The sequence below is a fragment of the Idiotropiscis lumnitzeri genome, chromosome 4 (assembly GCF_059441095.1).
Source record: "Idiotropiscis lumnitzeri isolate Australia: NSW breed Sydney's pygmy pipehorse chromosome 4, RoL_Ilum_1.0, whole genome shotgun sequence".
Taxonomy (NCBI): Eukaryota; Metazoa; Chordata; class Actinopteri; order Syngnathiformes; family Syngnathidae; genus Idiotropiscis; species Idiotropiscis lumnitzeri.
In genome coordinates, this window is record NC_142394.1 from 10,641,989 (window position 1) to 10,665,176 (window position 23,188).

At 39.2% G+C, this 23,188-nt stretch overlaps 2 protein-coding genes across 3 annotated transcripts; both read right to left on the bottom strand.

The window, feature by feature from the left end:
* Positions 1–646: 646 nt before the first annotated feature.
* eef1g (eukaryotic translation elongation factor 1 gamma) lies at positions 647–11,741 on the bottom strand. Of its 2 annotated transcripts, none has more exons than XM_088294050.1 (10): positions 11,448–11,741; positions 10,059–10,217; positions 9,854–9,917; positions 6,600–6,742; positions 5,249–5,392; positions 5,032–5,161; positions 4,219–4,420; positions 3,706–3,878; positions 1,687–1,811; positions 647–977 (listed from the first exon to the last, which is right to left on the bottom strand). In XM_088294050.1, exons 1-10 carry the CDS (start codon positions 11,484–11,486, stop codon positions 819–821), a joined length of 1,338 nt encoding a protein of 445 aa, XP_088150176.1. In that variant the 5' UTR covers positions 11,487–11,741; the 3' UTR covers positions 647–818. The 2 variants fall into 2 exon arrangements, with proteins under 2 accessions (XP_088150176.1, XP_088150177.1); XM_088294051.1 differs by lacking the exon at positions 11,448–11,741 and adding an exon at positions 10,998–11,117.
* A 336-nt stretch (positions 11,742–12,077) lies between these two features.
* polr2g (RNA polymerase II subunit G) lies at positions 12,078–21,619 on the bottom strand. The gene is made up of 8 exons (XM_088294414.1): positions 20,076–21,619; positions 19,781–19,890; positions 17,177–17,336; positions 15,196–15,246; positions 15,046–15,111; positions 13,041–13,112; positions 12,893–12,926; positions 12,078–12,378 (listed from the first exon to the last, which is right to left on the bottom strand). Exons 1-8 carry the CDS (start codon positions 20,085–20,087, stop codon positions 12,365–12,367), a joined length of 519 nt encoding a protein of 172 aa, XP_088150540.1. The 5' UTR covers positions 20,088–21,619; the 3' UTR covers positions 12,078–12,364.
* Positions 21,620–23,188: the final 1,569 nt, after the last annotated feature.

The following is a 23,188-nucleotide window of genomic DNA, read 5'->3' on the forward strand; positions in this document are numbered from 1 at the left end:
CGGCAGACTTAAAATCGTAATATTTGCATAGCGTAAAGAGCATGCGTTTCAGGTGAATGACGAAAAGTAGAGCATCATGTGTAAATTGTTTTGCGAGACTGGCAAGCTTCAACAAGTGACGATTCTGGGTCATCAAAGCCAATTAGCTCACAAGATAAATCCATTCCTGCTCTTATTGGTCAATCTTGCGCCTGGGAACCAAGCCCTGTATGAGTGCTGTGGATAACATCGGCTGCATTTGTATTTTTCTATGAGTACTTTTTGATATCCCCACAACGCATTGGACGCAAAACTAACCGCGGAGTGGCAAGCGGTTAGTTTGTGCAAAGTTGCCCTGCATACATACCATAGAGCACATTTTGGATACAGAATGACAAACAGAAATTGAAAATTCTCATCAACATAGAAATCTCTCCAATCCAAGCATTGCCATTAAATACAACACTATTTGAATTGTGAATATTGGTTAATGCTCACGACCTTTGCATCATTTGCAAACTGACAGTTCTGGTTGGGTTGCAAGACGTTCCACCTCATATCCAAACAGGCTTCACAAGTGCAAGCAAATGGGTGAACAGGACCGCACTAGCAAGGATGAAGCCAGGGTGTCTGGTTTAAAGTCAGACAACAAATCAAACTCCAAAAGCATTGTGGAAAACACTTTTATTTTGAAGGTGACGACAAAACAAGTTTGGGGCCACAGAAATCCAAAACATCATCAGTTTCAGTTGTTACAACCTGGCTGCTCGAAGTCTGTAGGATGGGAAGCGTCGTAAGCAGAAGCAAAGTGCTTTCATTCAAACTGTCCCACTGTCCTCTCATTTAAAGATTTTGCCCTGGTTGACATTTTTGCCTACATGCTTGAATTCTCCCTCCCAAGCGAAGTATTCCTTCACCATGGTTTTGCACTCCTCACTGTTTGGATCCAGCTTGCGCCAGTCATATGACTCATAGTCGATTTGCCAGTCGGGAGAAAGCTGGGGAGGGGAAAGAAAAACAAAGCGAGCTTTTGAATGACAGTGATCTAGCCTCGGGTTTTGCAAATCTTGTTTTGCACTACAGTTTCAGATGAGCTGGTTGGTCCAACAGCATAACTATGCACAACAGCTTTTGGGGTGAGGGGGGGGGGGGGAAACAAGGAAGCCACTGCACTAAGTTTCTGAAAAAGTTAACCAAGCCTCATGTTCTTTCAGGCCACTCATTTGATATACGCATTGTTTAGCATTCTTAACCTGGACACTCAGTTCCATTTCAATCTTTGTGTTCAAATGTGACCACAGCATGAACCAGCCTTTTTAACTCACTGATTCAGAGACGACTGGGATGATTATGATCTCAATTTACTCTTCCCCAAGTCAGATTAAGACTACATGCCATGGCTGGGCACTGCCATGCTCACTGACAGGGGAGGACACTGGAGTGCCAACAAAGCTCACATACCGAGGCGTGCAGTGAGTTAATGTATGTGGCAATTTAATGTGATTGACAGTATTGTACTTATAGAAGTCCTTTTATTTCGCTGAACTGTATTCACGTTTAAATATAAAGGTGATTCTGAGAAGCTTTGCAGGTTTGTTGACATTTTCAACGCTCCCTGAAATTCACAGATGAGTTGAAGTGTCATACAATAACAAAACATGACAGGACAATGACAGCAACAGATTCTGCAGAATTAGGAGCACTCACAGTGAATGCCAGGTTTTGGCCTCTGAAGATCCAGATTCCAGAGATGCAGCTGTTGTTGCCAGTACCAAACAAAAGAACACTAGCAAAGGCATTCTTTCGGAGTTTGTCAAGGCGCTGGAACATCCCTGAAGGCGACAACGGGGTTATCATTACTTAATTCATTCAACCCATAAGACGTATATATACACATACGTTTTCAAAAACGTAGTCTCAGCCTCACAAAGACGTATTTAAACGTCTTAGCCCTTTATTGCGTCATAGCATGCAGCAGGCACTTGCACAGCCTGTGACTGAGAATCAGCCTTGTCTGCATTGTAAATCATGTAAAAATCGAGCAGGAGGTGAAGGGTGTGCAAGAGATCCTCCTGGTTGATGCTGCAGAAGTGCATTGTAGTGGGGGAGGGATGTTGGGTAAGAGTTATGGATGTGTACAAACTGGAGAGTATCAAGAGGTCACAGTAGCGATCGAAAATAAAAACAATTTACCCTTGATGAATGCTTTTGGGTTAAAACAAAAACTCCAATGAGCATAACTAAAGTGATGGAAGTTGGTTTAGATGAGAGGGTGATGCTTCGTCCTCATAAAAGCAAGACATGACAGCAAGCTTGACGTGTTGGAGATTTCGGCTTGCCTTGTCACACTTTTTTGCCATTTCATAGTAGCTACCAAAAATCAACAAAGCTGTTCCAAAACACATTTGTGAGGGGCCGCACAGTCACAAGACTGACCGACAATGACGAGGTTAACCTGGTGCATTAAATACTAAAGTAAAGTACAACCAAACTCAGTTTTTCTCCTGCTACCTATTTAAGATAACGTACGTTTTGACATGCTTGCGCCCAATAATATGGTGTGCCATATGTATGCGTTAAATACGGAAATATCACCGGTAATTGAGTCTAAGCCTTTCAATACATGCGCCTTATAGTCGTGAAAATAGTGTACATTTTCTTTTATGGTAAAAGTACATTTAAACGGAATTATACAGAATACATATTACAGTATTTTCCAGACCATAGGGCGCACTTTAAAGTCCCAAAATCTACCCCAAAACAAACGAGGAGCCTTGTAAAGGGACGCGCCCATTATATGGACTGAGCATCACTCTCGACCATCAACCCTTTTACTCATTGGGCTATTCGGAGTGCATGTTAGCACACCCTGCTGGTCAAAGTCTGAGTCATCTATGCTTCGAATTGACTGTGACTTATACATTATGTGACTATGGTGTTTGGGTGATGGTGTAGGAGAAAGCTGGACAAAAGGGCAGCTGTCCACAATGTTGTAGTCTGTCTTATCATTTATGTTATTGCAAGCAAGAAACGTCCCAGGTTTAGACAACACACTGCAAAAAGCCCAAAGCACAACATGCACATCTCTCTAAACAGCCATGTGATTGGCTAAGGCTGAGTGGCTCCCAAGAAGCCATTGCTATAATCTTTTTGTGTTATTTTTATTTCTTTTGGGTATATAGATGGCATGAGAGATGCACGTTTTGTGTTGATCTTATTTCTTTGTTTCATTGTTTGCTTGTATGCTGAGTTTTTTTGGTTTTGATTTGAAACAGTGACTCTAAGGAGTGTGCTGACCAGTGAAGTCCCTCCCCTGATGTTGTCTAGTAGACTTATTGCCATGACACCTATTGATTAGAGTCAATGTTATTGGCAGTGCTTCCTTATAGTTTAAGGACATCTGACATTGACTTGGGGTGATACCTCTGGCAGCGATCCCTTAAGGGATTGAATCCTGGTGAGCTGGCTCCAGCTAGCGCGAGCTCGCGCCTTGTAGTGCGGCGCGCCTAGTATATGCATTAAATACGGAAATAGCACCTTCGACTGGTGTTGCGCCCTTTGATGCAGCGCGTTCTATGGCCGGAAAAATACGGTATGTAATGTTTTAACTATAAATTACATGGATTATTCTGAAATAAATCTAAAAGTTTCTAAATTAACGTTGCTCCGCGGGTAGAAAAAAGAGCAGCAAAAAACAAAACAATTTGTTAGTTCGGTTCAGCTCACCTGAGATAAGGTTGCAGCTTTTGAAGACCTCTTGAAGCTCTGTTGGATATTTGTACTCTGCATACCAGATTGAGTACCCTTCTGTATCAAAGTTTTCCCAGAAATAGGGAATGGCTACTTTTAAGGTGTCCTCATTGGAGTACTTCCTCTTAAACTCGTCCATGACAAACGTGCTGGAACCAACAAGACACGTTAGTAATATTTAAATGCAGATTATTCTGACTTTTTTCCAATGTCAAGTGCTTTGCATGTCTAGTGTGCATCTTGATGTTGAGATTTCAAGTGTGACCACAGCATGAACCAGCCTTTAACTCACTGAACCAGAGGCGACTGGGATGAACTATTATGGACTAATGTTTTCTCTTCCCCCATCAGATTAAGATTTTGTGTCACAACCAGACACCACCTTGCCCATTGACAGGGGACAAGCACATTTCCAAACTATCAACACAGTACACAACCATGTCAATACATTGGTTGGACCCAAGTAAAGATTCAAGTTGTACTCTCTACCTCTTGGGTAGCTCTGCAAAGGGGTCCTTGGTTTTTGGCTCGGCAGCCAAGGCGGCATCACAGTCATCCATCTCTTCTGGTTCAGGCTTCTTCTCCTCTTTTTTCTTCTCTTTCTTCTCCTGAGGCTTGGCCGCCTCTTTTGCAACCTTCTCTTTCTTGGGAGGTGCATCTTTCTTGGGCTGCATCTCAGCAAACTTCTTCGCTACAGGGAAAAACAAAACGGGTAACGTTTTCTGACAAAGAGACCAATAAACTTTGCTAATACACCTTGGGTTCATTAGCAGGCCATGATAAAATGAAAATTAAATTAAGTCGGGCATAGTTTGAGTGTTCAGTCTTGAGGTAGCACACGGGCACATTTATTCGGCCAGGTTAAGTATTATCAGACCTGAATGAATAGCAATCATACCTATATTTAACAAATGACACAATTTGTATTTCACTGGCACTGTAATCTTGGACCAGGAAAACACCAAAACTCATTGCATCCGTGGTCCCATGCAATTAACATAACGTAAATTAAAATGATTCCTGACAGACATTAAGTTCACACAGTCAACCAATTATTACATTTTTATGAAAAATGTGTGCCTTAAAATTGTCTGCCTTTAATTAAAAAAAGAAAAGTTACATCTGTACATATTTCCAAATTTAGTAGGAGCCATCGTCGGATAATATATTAACCTAAAGTAGCAAGAGCTTACATTTCTTTACCAATTAAAATAGTTGACCAATTGAAATGATTGTGTACTTATCCAGATTTCATCTGAAATTAACATCTGTAAATGTGGTACCAGGGAGGAAGTGACGCACCATCAAACTGAGCCATTTTTTCACACAGCTTGACCTCCCCAAGGACAGTCTTGAACTGGGGCTGGTTAACACACGTGACGAACCAACGGGTCACGTTGGGATAAGGCTGACGGAAAGATGGTTCAAGAACCTAAACAAGGTGAAAAAGGGGCGATAAGATCCTACAATATACAAAATGGGCATTACAAGCTGTTCTGATCGATTGTATATGGCTAACCTGCTTGTACAGCCACAGCATGGAGCAGGCCACAGTGATGTCTGCAAGGCTGATCCTCTCCCCAACCAGGAAGGTACGAGTATTCAGGTGTTGATTGAGCACCCCGAGCACCTTCTTCACATCCTCCTTTGCCTGCTCTGTGGCCTGGGCACACCCAGACGGAAGAATGATTATGCAGGACAATTACTAAAAAAAAAAAAAAAAAAAAAAAGAAAAAAAGATGAATCTATTAAAATGATCGAGCAATCAGTGAAGGAGATTGTCTTTAAGAACATAAAGTGCCATCAAATCACCTGTGACCACCGCATGAACCAGCCTTTAACTCACTGAATCAAGAGATGACTGGGATGAATATGGACAAAACATTTCATCTACCCCTGGCAGATTAAGACATTGTGCCATGGAAAGGACACAGCCTTGCCCAATGATGAGGGACTGCCTAAAACGATGAAGCCAATTCAACCAGTTCATGTTTAGATTATTCAAATCCCATCACATTTTTGGGGGTATGATGCTGAGTCCAAGTCACAAGATTTAGATCTTGAGTCCCAATCCAATACATTTGTAATGCAATGAAGAAAAGGAAGACCATATTCAAATTATCTAAAAATGTTTTATTATTTGAATAAAGGTATCCAAGATGATACTTTTGTACTTGACTGTAAATCAGCATAGGTTCAAATCATGTAGGGAAAAAAATATTTGATTGCCTATAGAAATTAATGTGATTTAAAAAAAAAAAACATATTTTTCAGCCAATACAGATCATCCAAAAATCATGTGATGGGCCCCATTTTCCAGTCATGTAGACAACCCTATTTCTAACTTTAAAATTTAAATGCACCACCCAATATAAGTATGTTTTAACCAAGTGCTTATAAAGGCTACACATTTTACAGTTAAATTATTTTGCCAATTGAGAAAAGTGCAAATCTGCATCATCGCGTATTTATACTGCCTAAAATAGGAGAGACAAACAAGATTGTCAATGGCCACAAAAGGAGGAAGGGGTGAAAAACAATGTAGCAAATCAGTTCTCAAAAATCAACTTAAGTCTAGACATAATTTGAAGTTCTTTATTATTATAACTCACTATATTACATAGAATACCAATGTTTTGCAGATGTTTAAAGCTATTTAAAATACAAACAAGAGCTACTGTTCACAAGCACAGTCTATCCATAATTGTTCTGTGAAGTGAGAATATTTTTTTGTAGAACAGAGTTGAATTATCATCTCAATTTTCGCCAACCTAACATTATGCTAACTCACACACAAAACATTGCAAGACAAGCTGAACAGAGCAATGGAGGGAGACTCTGTAATGGTACTTTTTGAACATGCTACGCACCTGCTTGTTGAACTGCATGATTCCCAGAGTGGGGAAGACCCATGTGCTGGCTGGAGGGACAATCTCTGAGTCAGCAAAGCTCACCCACTGGAGGACCTGAGCTGAAGCTTGGGGTGTGGCACCACGAAGGACATCATTGCCCACTGTAATTGAGGGTGGAAAAGCTATTGTGAGACGATGAACAAGTCTATACTGCATACCGAATACTTTCTCGACCACCACTTATTATTCTATTCCCCATCCAATCAGCAAATGTGACCACAGCATGAACCAGCCTTTTTAACTCACGGAAACAGAGATGACTGGGATGAATATGACCCATTTACTCTTCCCCCGTCAGATTAAGACAACATGCCATGGCTGAGCACTGCCTTGCCCAAAGACAGGGGATGATACTTGTGATGTGCCAACAAGAAACTGCACATACTGTACCTAGCTATACTGCAAGTCTATATTTGATTAAAGTAATTAACAGAGCAATTTAAAGGTAGCATACAATTGATTAAACGCCTTGATGGTTTTGGTTCACTGATGTGGAAGCGCTTCGCTTTTATTACTTGATTACAATCAACCCTACACTTGTGGGGCGCCAATAATGCGCTCATCCGCAGTGGTGCCCCATGTCTATGAATGAGGCAATGCCAATATGCATGTCAACAGTTTGGCATTTGTTGTAGGTCTGTTGATAAGTTTCATTTCAGTAATTGCATGTGCGTTTAAAAATAGGCATTTGTCTGTGAAGTTATTAGGAGTGCCACATACAATTTTGCTAGTCGCGATTATTTACAAATTCTGTGGTCCCCAACCTTTTTTCTGCAGCGGACCGGTTTATACAAGTCTATTGCTTTTGTGGAAAGCAAATGCGGGGGCAGGGTTTCCATTCACTAATAAAATGCTATAAAAATAAACGCAAATCTACTGTGTATTTTTATGTGCCTTAACATGGACACTATAACACAACTGAACAACTAAAACGTGCAAAAACAAGCAATACAAAAAGTGGCTTTATTTTGTAGATATAAAACTTGAAGCAACATTTTAATGTAACTAAATTAGCAGCGCCCTACTAAAATGTGCCAACATAAAGGAACCACAAAACAAGTATATGAACATGTATAACTCACCAGAATAAGACGTACACCGCATATTGGGCATAGCGGGATTCGGATGAGTTCTTTATTTTTTTTTAATTATTAAAAAACTCATTTTGCTCCTTCTGGATTTTATATGAGCGTAATGCGACTGAGACAATTACCATCTTGACGTTTCAAGAGTCTATCACAGAAGGATGGAACGGAGAGAAGACTGTCAATTTCAAAATGAAATGTTTTTCAGCTTTGAACAATAAGTAAACCCGAGGTGCTCCAAGTTTGTTTCAGTTTTTTTTTTCTTTCCGGTCCAAAGTGTCCGGTGGACCGGTACCGGTGGTTGAGGACCACTGGACGAATTGGTTCATAAGTAAATTTCGGCATATATCTCACGAGCAAGCAGGAAATCTTGTAACCAACAATAGCTTGCCGCTTGAATTCTTGAACGCATGTAGAAATAGATAAAAATTAATATGATGGTACATTCAACTTTCTTTAAAATTTGCACTTATACCAGCATTCTCGACATGTTTAGAAATAAGGAGCAAACTAAATTGAAGGCTAGACTGGCGTCTTATTAATTTTTTTTAGCTGTAAATGTGTTGGAACCAAAAACTATACATGATGCTAATTTACACTAATACTATGATACTATAAATAAAAAAAAAAATCAAATACTTGTAAATGGGATGTTCTGAGAAAGTTTAGTCCAACAGGCGGGTCAAACGCTAACTGACATTACCAAGTCATTATTTACTTCTCTCTACTATCACCAGATCTCACTGCTTACAATATTGCATTATAGAGATTATATGAACAACTTGACTGGTATTTGCGCTGCCATTTGGGTGTGAAATTTAAGTGGTGAAAAATATCCATCACGGTCACTTCCTCTTTGTGACAACACCACACTCATGCAATTGATTCAAAAACTGTTGTTTCCAATAAAATGGTGGAATGTTAAGGCAACAATACTATTTAATCGAGTCCTGCACTGTATGTAATTTGATAATACATCGCCAGAAAAAAATAGGTAAGGTTCGTTACCTCATTTGCGCAGGGTGCCATTCGAGATGTACTATTGTAATTTACTGTATACTTCCACCAGAACAACTTTAGTAAGTTGTATCGGAAGTTCAATGGGTTTGCTTCAAAAATACGTCCAAGTTATCTACGTGTCAAGCATGGGTTCCTTTTTATCTGTAACGCACATTAAATAAAAATTATTTCACGCTAGTTGCTTGCACCATCTCTTTAGTGTATTCTTGCACATCAGTCGGTAGGATTTTTAGGGCGCACAATTCACCACCAGACATTATGTATTTTGCGACGCGCACGGTGATCATTTGTTGGTGTCGACCTTTTCTCATAAGTTACACTGCGGAAATGTTCATCATTCAGAGTTAATTATCAACATACAATTGGTCAATCGTAGCTGCTTCTCAACCTTAGATTTCAGTATGATGGTAGTGAAGCTGTTCAAACCATATAAATAAATGTATAATGTATGCATTTTTCATTTTTTACTTGAGTGCTCAAGTGCTCCACTGCTATTTTGAGTTAAACACGCCCCAACTTAAGACTTTGTTGCCAACACTGGCAAGCCATGACACTGCATTTCCCATAATTTTTTTAACATCACGGACAACCCTGATTAACAATACTGCACATGCGCGCCGCAGGTGAGGATGTTTCACTACAAAAACAAACTGCCAACATTTGTCGACTATTTTGATCGCCGACATCGTCGGCGTGACTAGTTGACTAATCTTAACAGCCCTAGTAATTATGCAGGTTTGATGAGTCTTAACCCTCCCAGAAAACGTCGGTACTGTTGAGATCTAGCGGAAAATTTTACAATTACAAAACATGTGGAAATGGCGACAAGCTATATATTCTTCAGTTGCCAAGAGTAAAGCACAAGATATCAAAAGAGGGTTAAATATCAACTAAGAGACTACTTCATAACGAAGACATGGGCTTGTCTAGATAATGTTTCGTTGTTTAGTATATCAATGAGCTTTTCATTATACGTTAGTATAAATCTTCAAATACATTTACTTTTTAAGTGGTGCGTGTCCATTAAAGTTTTTTTGTTGATGTTTTAAGGAGTGCGGGCCATGATAACTGCTTTAGTTCAAAAGAAAACAACATCAAGATACTCACAGTAATGAGCAATGGCGTTGCTCTCAAACAGACAGAAACCGTCATCACCCTGGTAGGCAGGTACCTAACAAGCAATCGGTTAAAGGAACATTTTAAAAACACAGGACCAATTTGACTACATAGAAATGGCCCAGGCAATTCATCAAACCACCATTTAACCTGCACCACACTAATCTCAAGCGTTTCCCCAAGTATCATAACAAACCTTGCCCTGGGGGAAGTTGTTAAGGAAGGCAGGGGTGCGGTTCGTCTGCCCGAAGGTAAAGGCAGGGGCGCTGCTGGCCACTTTCAGGGCAGCACCGCTGTACTGGGCAGCAATCTGAGCCTTGAAGGCCCTCCAGTTCTCTGGATATGTGTACAGAGTCTGGAAAGATAGGGCAAACAGATAAGCATTATTTGACCTTATTTGACAAAGCTGAAATAAACATCAAATGTTGTTTTTAAGTTTGATTTACTTTGTTCTTTACCCGAACAATAATTTGCTAAACAATCTGAACATATTTGCATTTCCTCGTCAGTCTGAATTTAAGCATTGTAACGTTGTGGCGAGCTTCCGTGTCAATCAGCACACAAAATCAAGTTCTACCATCACTTTACGCTAAACTATTTAACCAGCAAGTAGGGCGGGTCATCATTTAAGTTTTTCCAGGTACATTTACAACAAAAACGTACAAAAACGCTTACTCAACGCCTTGCATCCTCGTGTCTTCAGGTGTGATGGGTACTAGCTATCAATCACGCACAAAAACGTATATTTAAAAAAAAAAAAAGCCCGACTAAATATGGGTGCGCGTTGAAAATACCAGTTTCAAACAAACGTAGGTTTAACGGAGAAATAAGCACACCTTTGTTTTCGCAACATATAAGCAACTAACGTGGCACAAGCCTGGACCGGGAGATGGGCGTCATAAGCTAACTGCAACGTCAGTGTAGCACAGAGGTAACATACGTTACAGTCGTACAGTGCCTCCTCAATTAATTATCCGTGGCAAATACACTTTGATACCGTGACGTAAATAACATAGAACGGGGACGGCGTTCAATGATGCCGTGTAACAACTATGATTGAGAAGATTTAGGTCAGATCGAGAAGATGAATGCCACATGAATGAAAAATTTTGGAGACACTCTCCATTTTACTCACCCCTGCCGCCATCTTCAGGACGAGAGAAAGAAAGAACGACGGCGCACCCTGATGACGTATTTACGCTACAAGACGTGTGCGTATGAGAGGGGTTTTACTTTCGAACTATAATTTGTTGACGCAAATAACAAACATAACAAAACTGGGGGTTGAAACAATTTACTGAAAAAAAAATTCGTTTAAAGTTCTGATTGTAATTGCCCCTTATTCACGTTTTGTTGGAATATTTTTTCGCACATTTTACATTAAGATTTTAAATAAGCCCATAGCCTACATGTTGACTAACATCCGACATTATTCTTCATTTTTACATTTTAAGACATTTGAATTATGCTTAGGAATTAACCTTTTCTATAATACTGTGCCACCGTCCATGGATGGATTCTGAGATTTATTTTGGTTTGGAAGAATTGACACACGGTGGGCCTTACAGGCAACTTTTAGACAAACCCTAAGAGATGAGCTACGGAACACTCTCAGGCCCATCATCCATGTCCTTGGGCCTAACAAATGATGCTCTTCATAAATAAATAGAAATTCTCACAGACACTTCATCATCAGAAGAGTGGAAGTTGTCTCAGATGAAGGGGGGGTAAAAAGACTTTCCTTCCTTTTCCACTTCTTGAGGTGCAATGATCACAAGACAGGCAAACTATTGTTGCTTAGTTGCTTAGAAAGCATATACTGAAATAAGAAAAACAAGATGTTTCAGAATATTTTAAAACGTGCGACAGTGCCTAAACCAGGGGTGTTTAAACTCAGTCCTTCGAATCTCTCCCTGCTGCAACACACCTGAATCAAATGATGAGGATCGTTATTATGATTGTTATCATACTTCTCCAGAGCTCACTGATGATCTGATCATTTGAATCTGGTGCGCTGCAGCAGGGAGAGATGACAGAGAGGCAGGACTGCAGCCCTTGAGGACCAGAGCTGCACCTGCCTGGCATAAGCAATGCACAGTCAAATTCAACATGCAACTATTGAAAAAGCGCAACGCACAATCATTTATGTACAAAATACGATTGTCACAAAAACAAAAACAAAAATGTACATTATAATGAAAACAAAACTCACAAATATAACAAAATGACTTTATTATGGCCCGTGGGTTATTTTACAAAAAATGAGTCATGTAATACACAGCTAAACAATCGAGAGTACTCCTGAAAACAAGTGATGTATCACAGAAATAAGTAGTAAATAATACCAGTATACCTTGCCAATAATATAAAATCAACACAAAATGCTAAAAAACTGATTAAACCATACATAATACAAAAAAACACTTAACATTTTAATGAGGCTCAATCGCCCCTTAAAATGAGAGATGACACCAAGATGACAAAGTTTGCCTCCAATACAGATCAGCTCACAAGACCTAAGAAAAGAAGCAAGAGACTTGTATTCATTATTAATGTAATAGTACCACGCTCTCTGACAGCACCATGTCATTTTAATTCCTCTTCTCTATTCTATTTTATTTATTTCCTTATTTTTATTATCTTTTATTATTATTTTATTTTCTAAATCATTGAGCAGCTGCTTTTATTTATGTACAGTGTCCTTGAGGGTCTTGAAAAGCGCTTGCAAATTGAATGTATCATTATTATTATTATTACTACTACTACCATTGGTGAAGCAACTTTGCTGAAGTACCGATAAAGAAACGAGAAGAACTTAACTAATACAACTATTACTAGTGCTCTTACTTTAATACAGTAGATCATAATGTAAAGCACTTTGTTACAGCTACAACTGTTGTGAAAACGCTACATCGATAAAGATGTATAATGTACAATAATTCAAATAAATAAAAAAATACACAAACACATACTTTATATTCACTGAAATTTAGGGATTCTATTAAAATGACAATGTAGAGTAACACTCACCCAGATAGTCATCCATGAGAGATCCAATGGCAAACTGAAAAACATAACATTTTGCTTACTAGCTTTATACGGATATGCAAATATCACATGGTCTGGTATGGTTTACATTGCAATTAAAATTAATAATAATAATAATAAAAATACGTACAATGTCATTTTTGTCGACTCTTGTTCCTACAATCTTTAATCTGATTTCATCATCTTGCTGGATCACAATGTCCTTGAAAACAAGCAAACAAAAATGGATATAACTTCAAATAGCTTGAAAACTTTTGACTGAGAGATTCCCAAGTCGGAAAGTGACATGGCATAGGTTGGTAGCACTTATGCAGACACAGGTGGTTTTCTTTGACTGCTGAATTTATTTTTCTCTTGAGAAACGCTATATCCACTTTGAAAACTAAAACCAACAAATACAAACACACAATAATTACTACAAAGAACAAAAAAAAGACAACTTTCAATTAACTTATAACAAAAACCTTTGCAACAGAAACAAAATAAAGCCTGTTTAAAGTGCGCATTATCACAAAAAAGAAACCCCCACCTTTTCACTTGCAGAATTTCTTTTAAATAGCCCGCTAAGGTATAAGTAGCATTATTAAGACACAGCAAGACACAACCCAAATGCCATTTAAGTTAGGATGAGTAGAATGTATATAAAATAATTAATTTAATACACTACAAGAGATAAGATATTTAATGTTTAAACATGACATTTTATTGTTTTAAGCAAATATTCTTGACACTGTTGTGTCTTAATGATGCTACTTACACCATACTGGGCTACATGTCAGAAAAAGAAATTCTCCACGTGAAAAGGAAGTGGACCTTGCAAACACATCACACGCGTGCACATTTCATAAAAAACAGTGACCTAACAAATGCTAAAAGAAACAGACTTTCCACATCTCTTATACTTCACTAAAGAGCAGAAAAAAAGTCAAATGAACTAAAGGGCCTTATTTTCATTGCCGGCGCCAAATTGTTTCTAACTGTAAGCGTGAGTCAAGTTTTCTTTCTTTAATATTTTCCACCACTGGCGTAGGTAGACGTATGCGTTGGGGAAGGAACATTGCCGACTTCTAACCAACTAAACATCACTCCGATTAAATTCAGCGCACCAGATAGGCACACAATCTACAAGGCATATAGATGCTGGAGACTGGCACACGCAAAGTACATTTAAAAGAAACTCAAGGAAGATCTCCACTTGCAGATGATGTAAGTTGCCGCGGTGGATAGGTACTTGGAAAACACCTTCAACCCCTGATCTTATATACGTGTGACAATCACTCCCACCACAACCCCTCTACCCATAGTTGTGCTGTGTGCGTCAGAGGGGTGCTATTAAAAAATATTTTAAGATGATAATGATCATAATTACTCTACGATTTGATATCTACAATGATTCTGAGAGATTATCCAATGCTCTAGTCATATGACTGAAATACAAAGACTTCCATGGAGCTCAGAATTTGTTTACTTGTGCTTCAATCAGATCCATCTAAATAGCATTACATCACCTTCAACAAAACTTAGACCTGCTTTTAGCTGGTCTAAAATCGTGTCTAACTTTGGTCAACAAATTGCCAAATGCAATAGAATACACCTATCGCCGTGAAATGTGGTCGACCAAATTTACAACCACAGTAAACTAGACTTGCCCCGGCACAAAAATGAAGCTGCACCTGTTTTTACACCGACTGCATGTGCGTCTCCTACCTACGGGGCGTATAATAAAAAAAAAAAATAATAAATACATTTTTTTTTAAAAAAGCCCTCGGTCGGCCGGAACGCCCAGAAAGGTGCAACGCGGTCTGCTTGCGAAATGCTCCCAATCACTCGAGCAGAGCGCTCATGAAAGTCCCACAACTGTTGTAGATATTTGGAACTCGGTCCACACATGAGCGATTTTGGAGAAAATGTAGGATTTTTAGGTCTGCCTCATGGTTATGAAAATACAATACTCGTCTGTTGTCCAGTGTTCCTAAATCCTCCTGACCAATTACACAACAGTTCAGGTAAAAACCACAAAACTAGTTGCTGAGATGTCACAAATGACAGCCTGTAAATAAATAAATAAAAACTTGTTTGTCCACATGTAGCAGTTTTCCTTTTCTCTTCATCACAACATACAGTATATATTTTACCTCATCGACAGTCTTATAGCATGGTGGGTTGGAATTGGGATCAAACTCCATTTCTGAAGGGATGGACTGCAAAAAGAAACAGCTGTTAAGAGTGGATGGGAGAATGTTTGGTGGGCAAACGGCGGTACGTAAAAGTGGAAGCTGACTCACGTGACGGGAGATGAAACATGACATGGGTCCAATTTCTGTGAACAAACCGACCTGCAGAAGCAGAACAAAACAAACACTTCACACATGACTAAGAGAAACTAAACTTGAGCATGTGATGTATACAAACACAAAACACCCTGCCAACATTTTATTCATACACTTCAGCAAACCAATTCATTTGAAAACAAAACCCTAAATCTACATAGCCATCTTAATAATGCAGTGACAACATTTTCTTCTGCTTATCTGTTGTAGGGTCACAAGGGACATCCCTCTCATCCCCAACCATTTCTTCCAGATCTTCCACAGGGAGCCTGAGGCATTTCCAGGCCAACCAGGAGACAGTCTCTCCAGCCAGTCCTGGGAAGTCCCCAGAATAACCTCATCAAGGAGATATCCAGGAGACATGTTGATTAGATGCCTTAGTCACCTCATCCAGAAGCGGAAGAGCAGTGACTATATTCTGACCCCCTCCCAAATGACCAAGTTTCTCACCCTATCTCTAAGGGGGAGCCATATCTCCTGACTATAGTTCAGGGTGAGAACGTAGATTGATCGGTAAATTGAGCAGTTTGAATTTGAGCTCAGCTCCTTCTTGACCACAACTAACCAATATAGTCGCTACTCCAGACACTGCACCGCCTGTTGATCACCTGCTCCATCCTTCCCTCATTAGTTACACTTGCCACGCTTTTCCAACTGAGAACCATGGTCTCAGATTTGTAAGTGCTGATTTTCAACCTGGCGGCACGGTGGGCGACTGGTTAGCACGATGGGCTCACAGTGCAGAGGCCCTGGGTTCAATTCCGGCTACAGACTTCCTGTGTGAAGTTTGCATGTTTTCCCCGTGCCTGCGTGGGTTTCCTCCCACATTCCAAAACATGCATGGCAGGCTGATTGGACACTCTAAATTCCCACTAGGGATGAGTGTGAGTGCGGATGGTTGTTTGTCAATGTGTGCCCTGCGATTGGCTGGCAACCACTTCAGGGTGTACCCCGCCTACTGGATGGATGATTTTCAACCTAGCCACTTCACACTCGGCTGCGAACAGCTCCAGTGAGAGTTGGTGATCGCAGCTTGATGAAGCCAACAGAACCACATCAACAAAAAGCAGAGATGCAATACTGAGGCCATCAAACACAGCCTCCTCTATTCCTTGCATGCATCTAGAAAATCTGTGACAAAGGATGCCAAGGTGGAGTCCAACTTAACTGGAAACAAAGCTGACTTCCTGCTGGCAACGGGGGTCAAACTGACACTGGTCATAAGGTGACTGACTGAACAGCCTGTTACCCATATCAAGAGGTATGATACCCTTGACTTCTGGAGCAACCTGCACCGAATTCCCCAAGTGACAATGGTCAAATGCCTTGCCCAAGTCCACAAAACACATGTAGACTATTTGGGCTAACCTCCACGCACCCTCGTGGACACTGCCTAGAGTATAGAGCTGGTACATTCTTCCACGGCCAAGATGATGGTGTCGGAAAATGTTACAATCTAATGAAAGATGCGAGTGAACATTATTACCCATGAAATATTCTCACTTTTACACCATCTGGCAGATGCTACAAGAGTGTCGCAACAGAACAACAAGGCTTAAAAAACGTTCTACCCAAACGCCATTAAAGTCCTGAACAAATGCCATCACAATTCAGAGCTGTGAACAACAATGTAATGTTTTTTGTAATCAGGCTCACTCTTGACCTTTTACGCTGTGCAAAAACTTCAGCAACCTGTTCCACTCGAATAGCGGAATCATTTGTTCACACAATACATTCACAACTAAACTACTGAACTTGCATACACTGCCCTTTTTAATTAGTCATTTAAAAAAAAAGGTTATTCATCATTCATTATTTCTATTTGTTTTTTACTTTTATTTGCATAGGAGGAGGAGGAAGATTAGCAAATTAAGATTTTCATTGCTTTGTGTTACTGTTGTGTTTTTACACTGCACAATAACATAATAAATCTCACCTTGTTAACCTGAGTCACAACAGCATCGACAACCTCCCCTTTAAATGGCCGGAACACAATTGCCTTGTACTTGACTGGATACAAAACAAACCCTCTGCCTGGCTGGATTACTCCTGCCCCAATATTGTCAATGGTAGTGACTGCGATGACAAAACCATACCTGAAAGAGAAGAATAAGTAAATGGTCCTTTGGTAGTGTAGTGGGACTATTTTGTAGCTGAATCAATTTACACTCAATGTCCTATTTATAATTGTCTGGCAACTGAATGGTGACCAGTAAGTCCAAGTATGTTGTGCTAAGCATTGATTGTGATTGGTACTATCTTGAAGCAATGATTGGAAAATAAGAGAAAAAAAAGAGCCGCACCAGACTATAAGCCGCAGTTTTCTATGTTCAAACAAGTTGTTTACTGCATGTACAGAACAATTTTGTACTGTGAATGCACATAAAGTCACATAAATAGATTCTTAAAAGAGTGCCTTTTGACATGGCATCATCTTTGCTAATTAAAATAGAACAGACGCAAGAGAAAAAAAAAATTGAGATTTATTTAGTGTATTTTCTGAACTATACAGTGCCCCTACCGGTGAAATAAAAATCCACAGGAAAGCCGCACCGCTGTATTAGCCGCATGGTTCAAAATCTTGGAAAAAGGTAGCGGCTTATAGTCCGGAAAATATGATAATTAATTTAATATGTGCAATATGATTTATCAAACCTGAGACAAATTGTGCTGGATGATTTTGTGTCTTAAAATAGCACATCTGAAAGGCAAGTGCAAAGCAGGAGCAAAGTGGTGCTAGCGTAGCATAGGCCAAATGAGAGACAGCAGGGGGATGTTTTCAGCTCACGTTAACATTTCTGAAATGCTCCACACAAAAAAACTATCGTGGCAATTTCAGTTGTTATGATTTAAGAGGCTGTTTGGTGCAGTCCCCCTTTAAGATTCAGTTTAGTGGTACGCTGTCTCTTTAAGAAAGTGTGGAAAAAAAGTCAGTGCAAACAAGAGCTTCCAGCTCACACCAAGTATTGTCTTACATGAAGCTAGTAGTAGTTAAGTTGTGTCTGACACTTAAGTCCAAAAAACGGCATTGCCTCTGCGTCTCAGATAAGGGATGGGTTTCTTTTCTATGAGTCATTAATGTGTTTTTTTCCCTCTCATGAGGGTGAGGAGCCAAACACGACTGACTTTGGGCGAGAGGCATGCTTGTTTATCTGTTGATGCTCTGTAATTGGCTAGTAGCCATCCATTCAATGCACATTCACAACTATGGACAATTTGGTCAACATGCAAACTTCACAAAGTAATGCAGAATAGGGCTGGGCGATATGGCTGAAAAATCTATTGCGATACAATTATCGTCATATATAGTAAAGTCATATTGGTCGATATCAATATATATTGAATTATTTTTTGGGACTATTGAAAGTAAAAATCAGAGGGGAAAAAAGAATGAATCCAGATTTTTCTTATTTTTAAATGTAACAAACCTCCAAAATGAGGGCAACACAAACATAAAGTCTAACACTCTGTTTAGTGTAGATCAAATGCACTTTTAGTTAAACATAATTTGCAATGTACTTAGTACAAAATGTTGATATTTGATAACGTAAGTGTTACATTTACTTAATTGGGCCATGATCGGTCAAAAGGCTGAGGGTCCTTCTGCTCCGTTGTTTTATTTTATTAGATTGATAATTTATCAATACCATTTTCTATTGCTATCGATCACCTATCGCAATACATATTGATATTGAATTATCAGCCCAGCTCTAATGCAGAACACATATTTTTAAGCCAAAACCCAGATTTTTGAGGAAGGCAAGATAACCACTAGGCCACCATGCAATCTTTCAAGCAATGAAAAAGTTCAGTTTTTCATTTAGTGCAGCACACTATCTCATTGGTTCGCATGTTTGTCTCAAAGTTGGTATGGACTCAGCTCAGGTCTTCCTGCCTAGCGTGCATGCCCCCCCCCCCTGTGCTCACATGGGGTGGGTTTTCTCCAATTTATCTACCTCCAATTTCCAAAAACATGCTACTTAGTTTAATTGATAACCGTAAATTGCCCATAGGGTTGACTTGACGTGTGAATGGTTCTTTGTGTATTTGAACTCTGCCATCACCAGTCACGAGTAAACCCACCTTTCACTCAAAGTCATTCTGGATAAACTCACCCGAAACCATTGTGAGGATAAGCGCAGTGGAAAATATGCATCTTTGTCTTTACCCATAAACCACAAGAGATATCGAGCAAATACGCATCCTTAATCAAAATCTATAGAATTCTTAATGTTTTGAGCAAGCGCGGACTTATTGAAACGCAGTCAAAGCATGATTGATAAAGTATCAGAGGTAAAAATGTCAAATTATACTTTCGGGGGATGTTAATAAACCATGTTTAATAGCGCTGCTGTAGCTTCTGTGGCGTGGAACTGCGCCGCTTGAAACTCGGACGGGTCAACTGAGCCGCATGAGGCTTTGGGGGAATTATACCGGGATTCCACCGTAAACACATGCGTGGGCCCCTTATCAGACCGCACGCGTGTCGGCGAGGTCCGTCGGTTTTTACAGGTCTACAGAATGCAGTTCAAATACTTACTTTCCAGTACACGTGCCCTCCACTTCAGTAAAAAGCTTCTGTTTCACGGTATTTAACAGATTGGGACCAAAATACCTGGGGTGAAGTAAGATTTCATGTTCCAAAGATATCTGCGAACATAAAAGAGCATCACAAATGAATCAAATTTGACTCTGGCTTGCTGTAGAGCATTTTGTCACTATATTTGACAATGCTCTGGACGTTTCGCATCGTGAGCTGTGTAGCACAAAGGCCACCATTATATGAGCCTTTCAAACTGCCGAGATACTGTGACGAGAATAAGAACCACACTTACATGGTAAAACATTTCGTCCCTTTCGTGTTCAGTCTGTTCTGGATGCAAGTAATTTAGTTACATAAACGACAACAGATAATTACTGTGCCACCTGAAAAATTGTGTGCGATACTGCTCCTAAGTATCAACCGTAGAGGTTTTGCGGATGTGCTTCCCCAGCGTAGTGCCTTTTAGGTGGCAACATATCTCGGAATAAACTCATTTACTGGGACAGCAGGTGAGGAAAAAAATGCAACCAAACAAGAATAGGACATTTTCTTCGGTGTTTTTAGGGTGACATATATGTTATTTTGATAAACTGCATTTTGTTGAAAATGAAAGTAGAGTGTGACCCGGAAGAAGATCTTTTTTTTAACTTCCCTTTACTTAGAAACGACATTTATACAACTACAGCTAGGGGGAGACAAAGTTCGACAAAGAAAATTACACTACGAAAATGTGTACACATGGTTTTCTATCCATTCGCATTTGTGGATTGTTCCAATACTTTTAATATATTGTTTAATTTAATTTACAAACATACCGTAATTACAAAATAAAAGGAAGTTGAGACTGCCAAATTTAGAAAAAAAATGGGGTTAAAATTCCAGACTGGAAATGGGTTATTTATGAATTGTCCAGAAGATCGTTCGGAAATGCGAACGTATTTCACTTGACAACAGAACAGAACTCATTATATTAAAAGTTAGTAATAATGAACCACTATGACAGGGGTGGCCTACATTTTTGGGAGTTCTTTGGGAGTTCTGTAAACAATATCTTTAAAATAAATTGGCTATTTTTTTTAAAGAACCCATTCTCAGTCTAGAATTTTATCCGAAATATATTTTTTTCCAAACTAGGTGGTCTCAACTTCCTTTTATTTTGGAATTATAATATCCTAAAGCTCCCCATTAAACTCTCTCATTTTCATAAACAGGTGCTTCTTTACTGGTCTTTAATTTATAAACACAATTTGTAGCTACATGGATAATATATACGGAACAACTATGATATCGTGTACAAACGTAAATCTTTATTTTCCCCCACTTGGTTTTCGCATAACATTCTTTTGGTTGGTGAGTTGTTTGATTTGAACCGAGAGTTTGTATCAAAATATCGTGTAATTATTTCTGTTACTGAATTTGATATGTTGTTTGTGCTATCTATGTTGGTGTTACCATGAAACTTCAGCCTTAATTTATTACCCACTTATCCAACAAAAGTGAAATTGGGAGGATTTGTTTTTATCCTAAAAGTAACAATAATTCAAAGTCTTTTCCAGAAAGACGTTGCTCCTATTCCAAATTGTCATCCGTTCCTGCTTCGTCTCTCCTGACCGTGGGCGGGGGGCGCAGGGAAGATCCGTCTCCAAGGCCGGAGTTGCGCTGGGATCGCGGCCGGCGCACCTCGTCGTAAGGTGGAGCCCTTAAAATCAGCCGGGAGATATAGGTGTAACTGTAGCCTCGCTTTATTTTATATACTCTCAACCTATCCTTTATACTCGTCTCTTTCCTCGCTCGTCACGCCAACACAACTGCACTTCTCCTCCACTGCACTCTTTTCGCGCATGCGCTATTGCGCACACACGCTCACACGTCCTACACGAACTTTTTTTTTTTAACTTTATTAACATTAACAAACCAAACACAGTTTTAACACGTACATAATACACATAGAAAAGACAAAAAGAAGAGCCAGGGGGATTAAAAACAAAAAATCAACAAAAACATAAAGCAACAGTTTTAATCGCTTTCATCTTTTTAGAGTCAAGAAGAGAATTTATGTATTGTCTGTTTCAGCCTAAAAAATCACGGAGAGGTTTTGAGTGACTAATTTTCGGATTTGTGGATATGGAATCTTGCTAGAATAATGATCACATTTATAATAAATAGTCGCTTCGCTGTTTTACCATAGTTATTGAAGAAACCAAACAGTACGTTTTTTCCAACAAAAAATAAAGGCAGAGTCAATATTATCAATGATAAATTTTGATATATCTTTCCCAATTTTAATGGGTTACGGACATTGCCAGAACAGGTGAATCAATGTTTCAGGAGACATCATGCAAAATAAACAATTAACTCAAATGTCATTCTTGAATTTAAGAATATAATGGTTGGTGGGATAGTACCTGTGAAAAATCTTAAAAGACATTTCCCTTACTTTATTTGTCAGAAGGTATTTATATGGAAGGGACCAATTTTTTCCCAGTTTAACATCAACAGAACCAGACCAGTAAGAAATAACATTTGGCATTGAAGATATATCTTTTTGAAACAAGGAATGTACATTATGATTGTTGCTTCCGACATAGACAAACAGATCTTGCCTATAGAAGTCATCTTTGGGTCCAAACCTCAAACAGGCTGTACTTTGTTCCCCTTTTAAGAGAGCCAAGATTCCAGAAGGAATAGCATCCATGACCACATCAAACTCCTTTGGAGTAACAGGGACATTAAATATGTTAAGAAATTCTGTATAATTCAAAAGAATATATATCTCAGTACAATCATGAATAGAAACTAGTTCACATTTGTTTAAATTCAGGTAAAGACCAGAAGCAGCTGAGAATACTTCTACAGTTTTAATGGCAACCGAGACTTGGCTGGAATTCTTCAGGAACAAGGTATTGTCATCCGCAGGGTGACAAACTAAGATTTCTCTGCCTGCAATAGATATCCCTTGAAGAGCACTTTTCTTTACATAACAGGTGAGGAGTTGAGTACACCAAATAAAAACATATGGTAAGGCCGGACAGCCTTGAAGTATTCCACGATTTGGGGTAAATTGACACTATTTGCTCTTTTTGGGAAGAATCTCCCGAGGTGTGTTGAATTAGCTTCAGAATTGCGCAATTTCGGTGAAATGTTAGAAATTTCTAAATTTATTTTCGCTATTTCAGAGCCACGTCTTTCCCTTTATTTTTTTTTTGGGAGGGGCGGGGGTATAGTTTGGCTTTAATGACTACCCAGCTGTGAATAAAAACATTTTACATAATCAATCTTATTATATTATTGACTAAAGGACATATGAATGTAGATGTATAAACCAGAGTCCTACTTTTTGTTTGTAAATTAAGTCAAACGATCTATTAAAACGATTAAACAATCCGCAAATGTGAAAGGACAGAA

Coding starts and splice junctions, on each gene's coding strand:
- polr2g (XM_088294414.1), bottom strand. Junction 17,337..19,780: donor GAGGGCACGTGTACTGGAAA/GTAAGTATTTGA, acceptor CTTCTCTTTCAG/GTATGGTTTTGTCATCGCAG. Junction 13,113..15,045: donor GCTATAAGACTGTCGATGAG/GTAAAATATATA, acceptor CTTGTTTTCAAG/GACATTGTGATCCAGCAAGA.
- eef1g (XM_088294050.1), bottom strand. CDS start 11,486: ATGATGGGCCTGAGAGTGTTCCGTAGCTCATCTCTTAGG. Junction 9,918..10,058: donor ACAACTTCCCCCAGGGCAAG/GTTTGTTATGAT, acceptor ATTGCTTGTTAG/GTACCTGCCTACCAGGGTGA. Junction 4,421..5,031: donor AAAAATGGCTCAGTTTGATG/GTGCGTCACTTC, acceptor TTTTCCCTGTAG/CGAAGAAGTTTGCTGAGATG.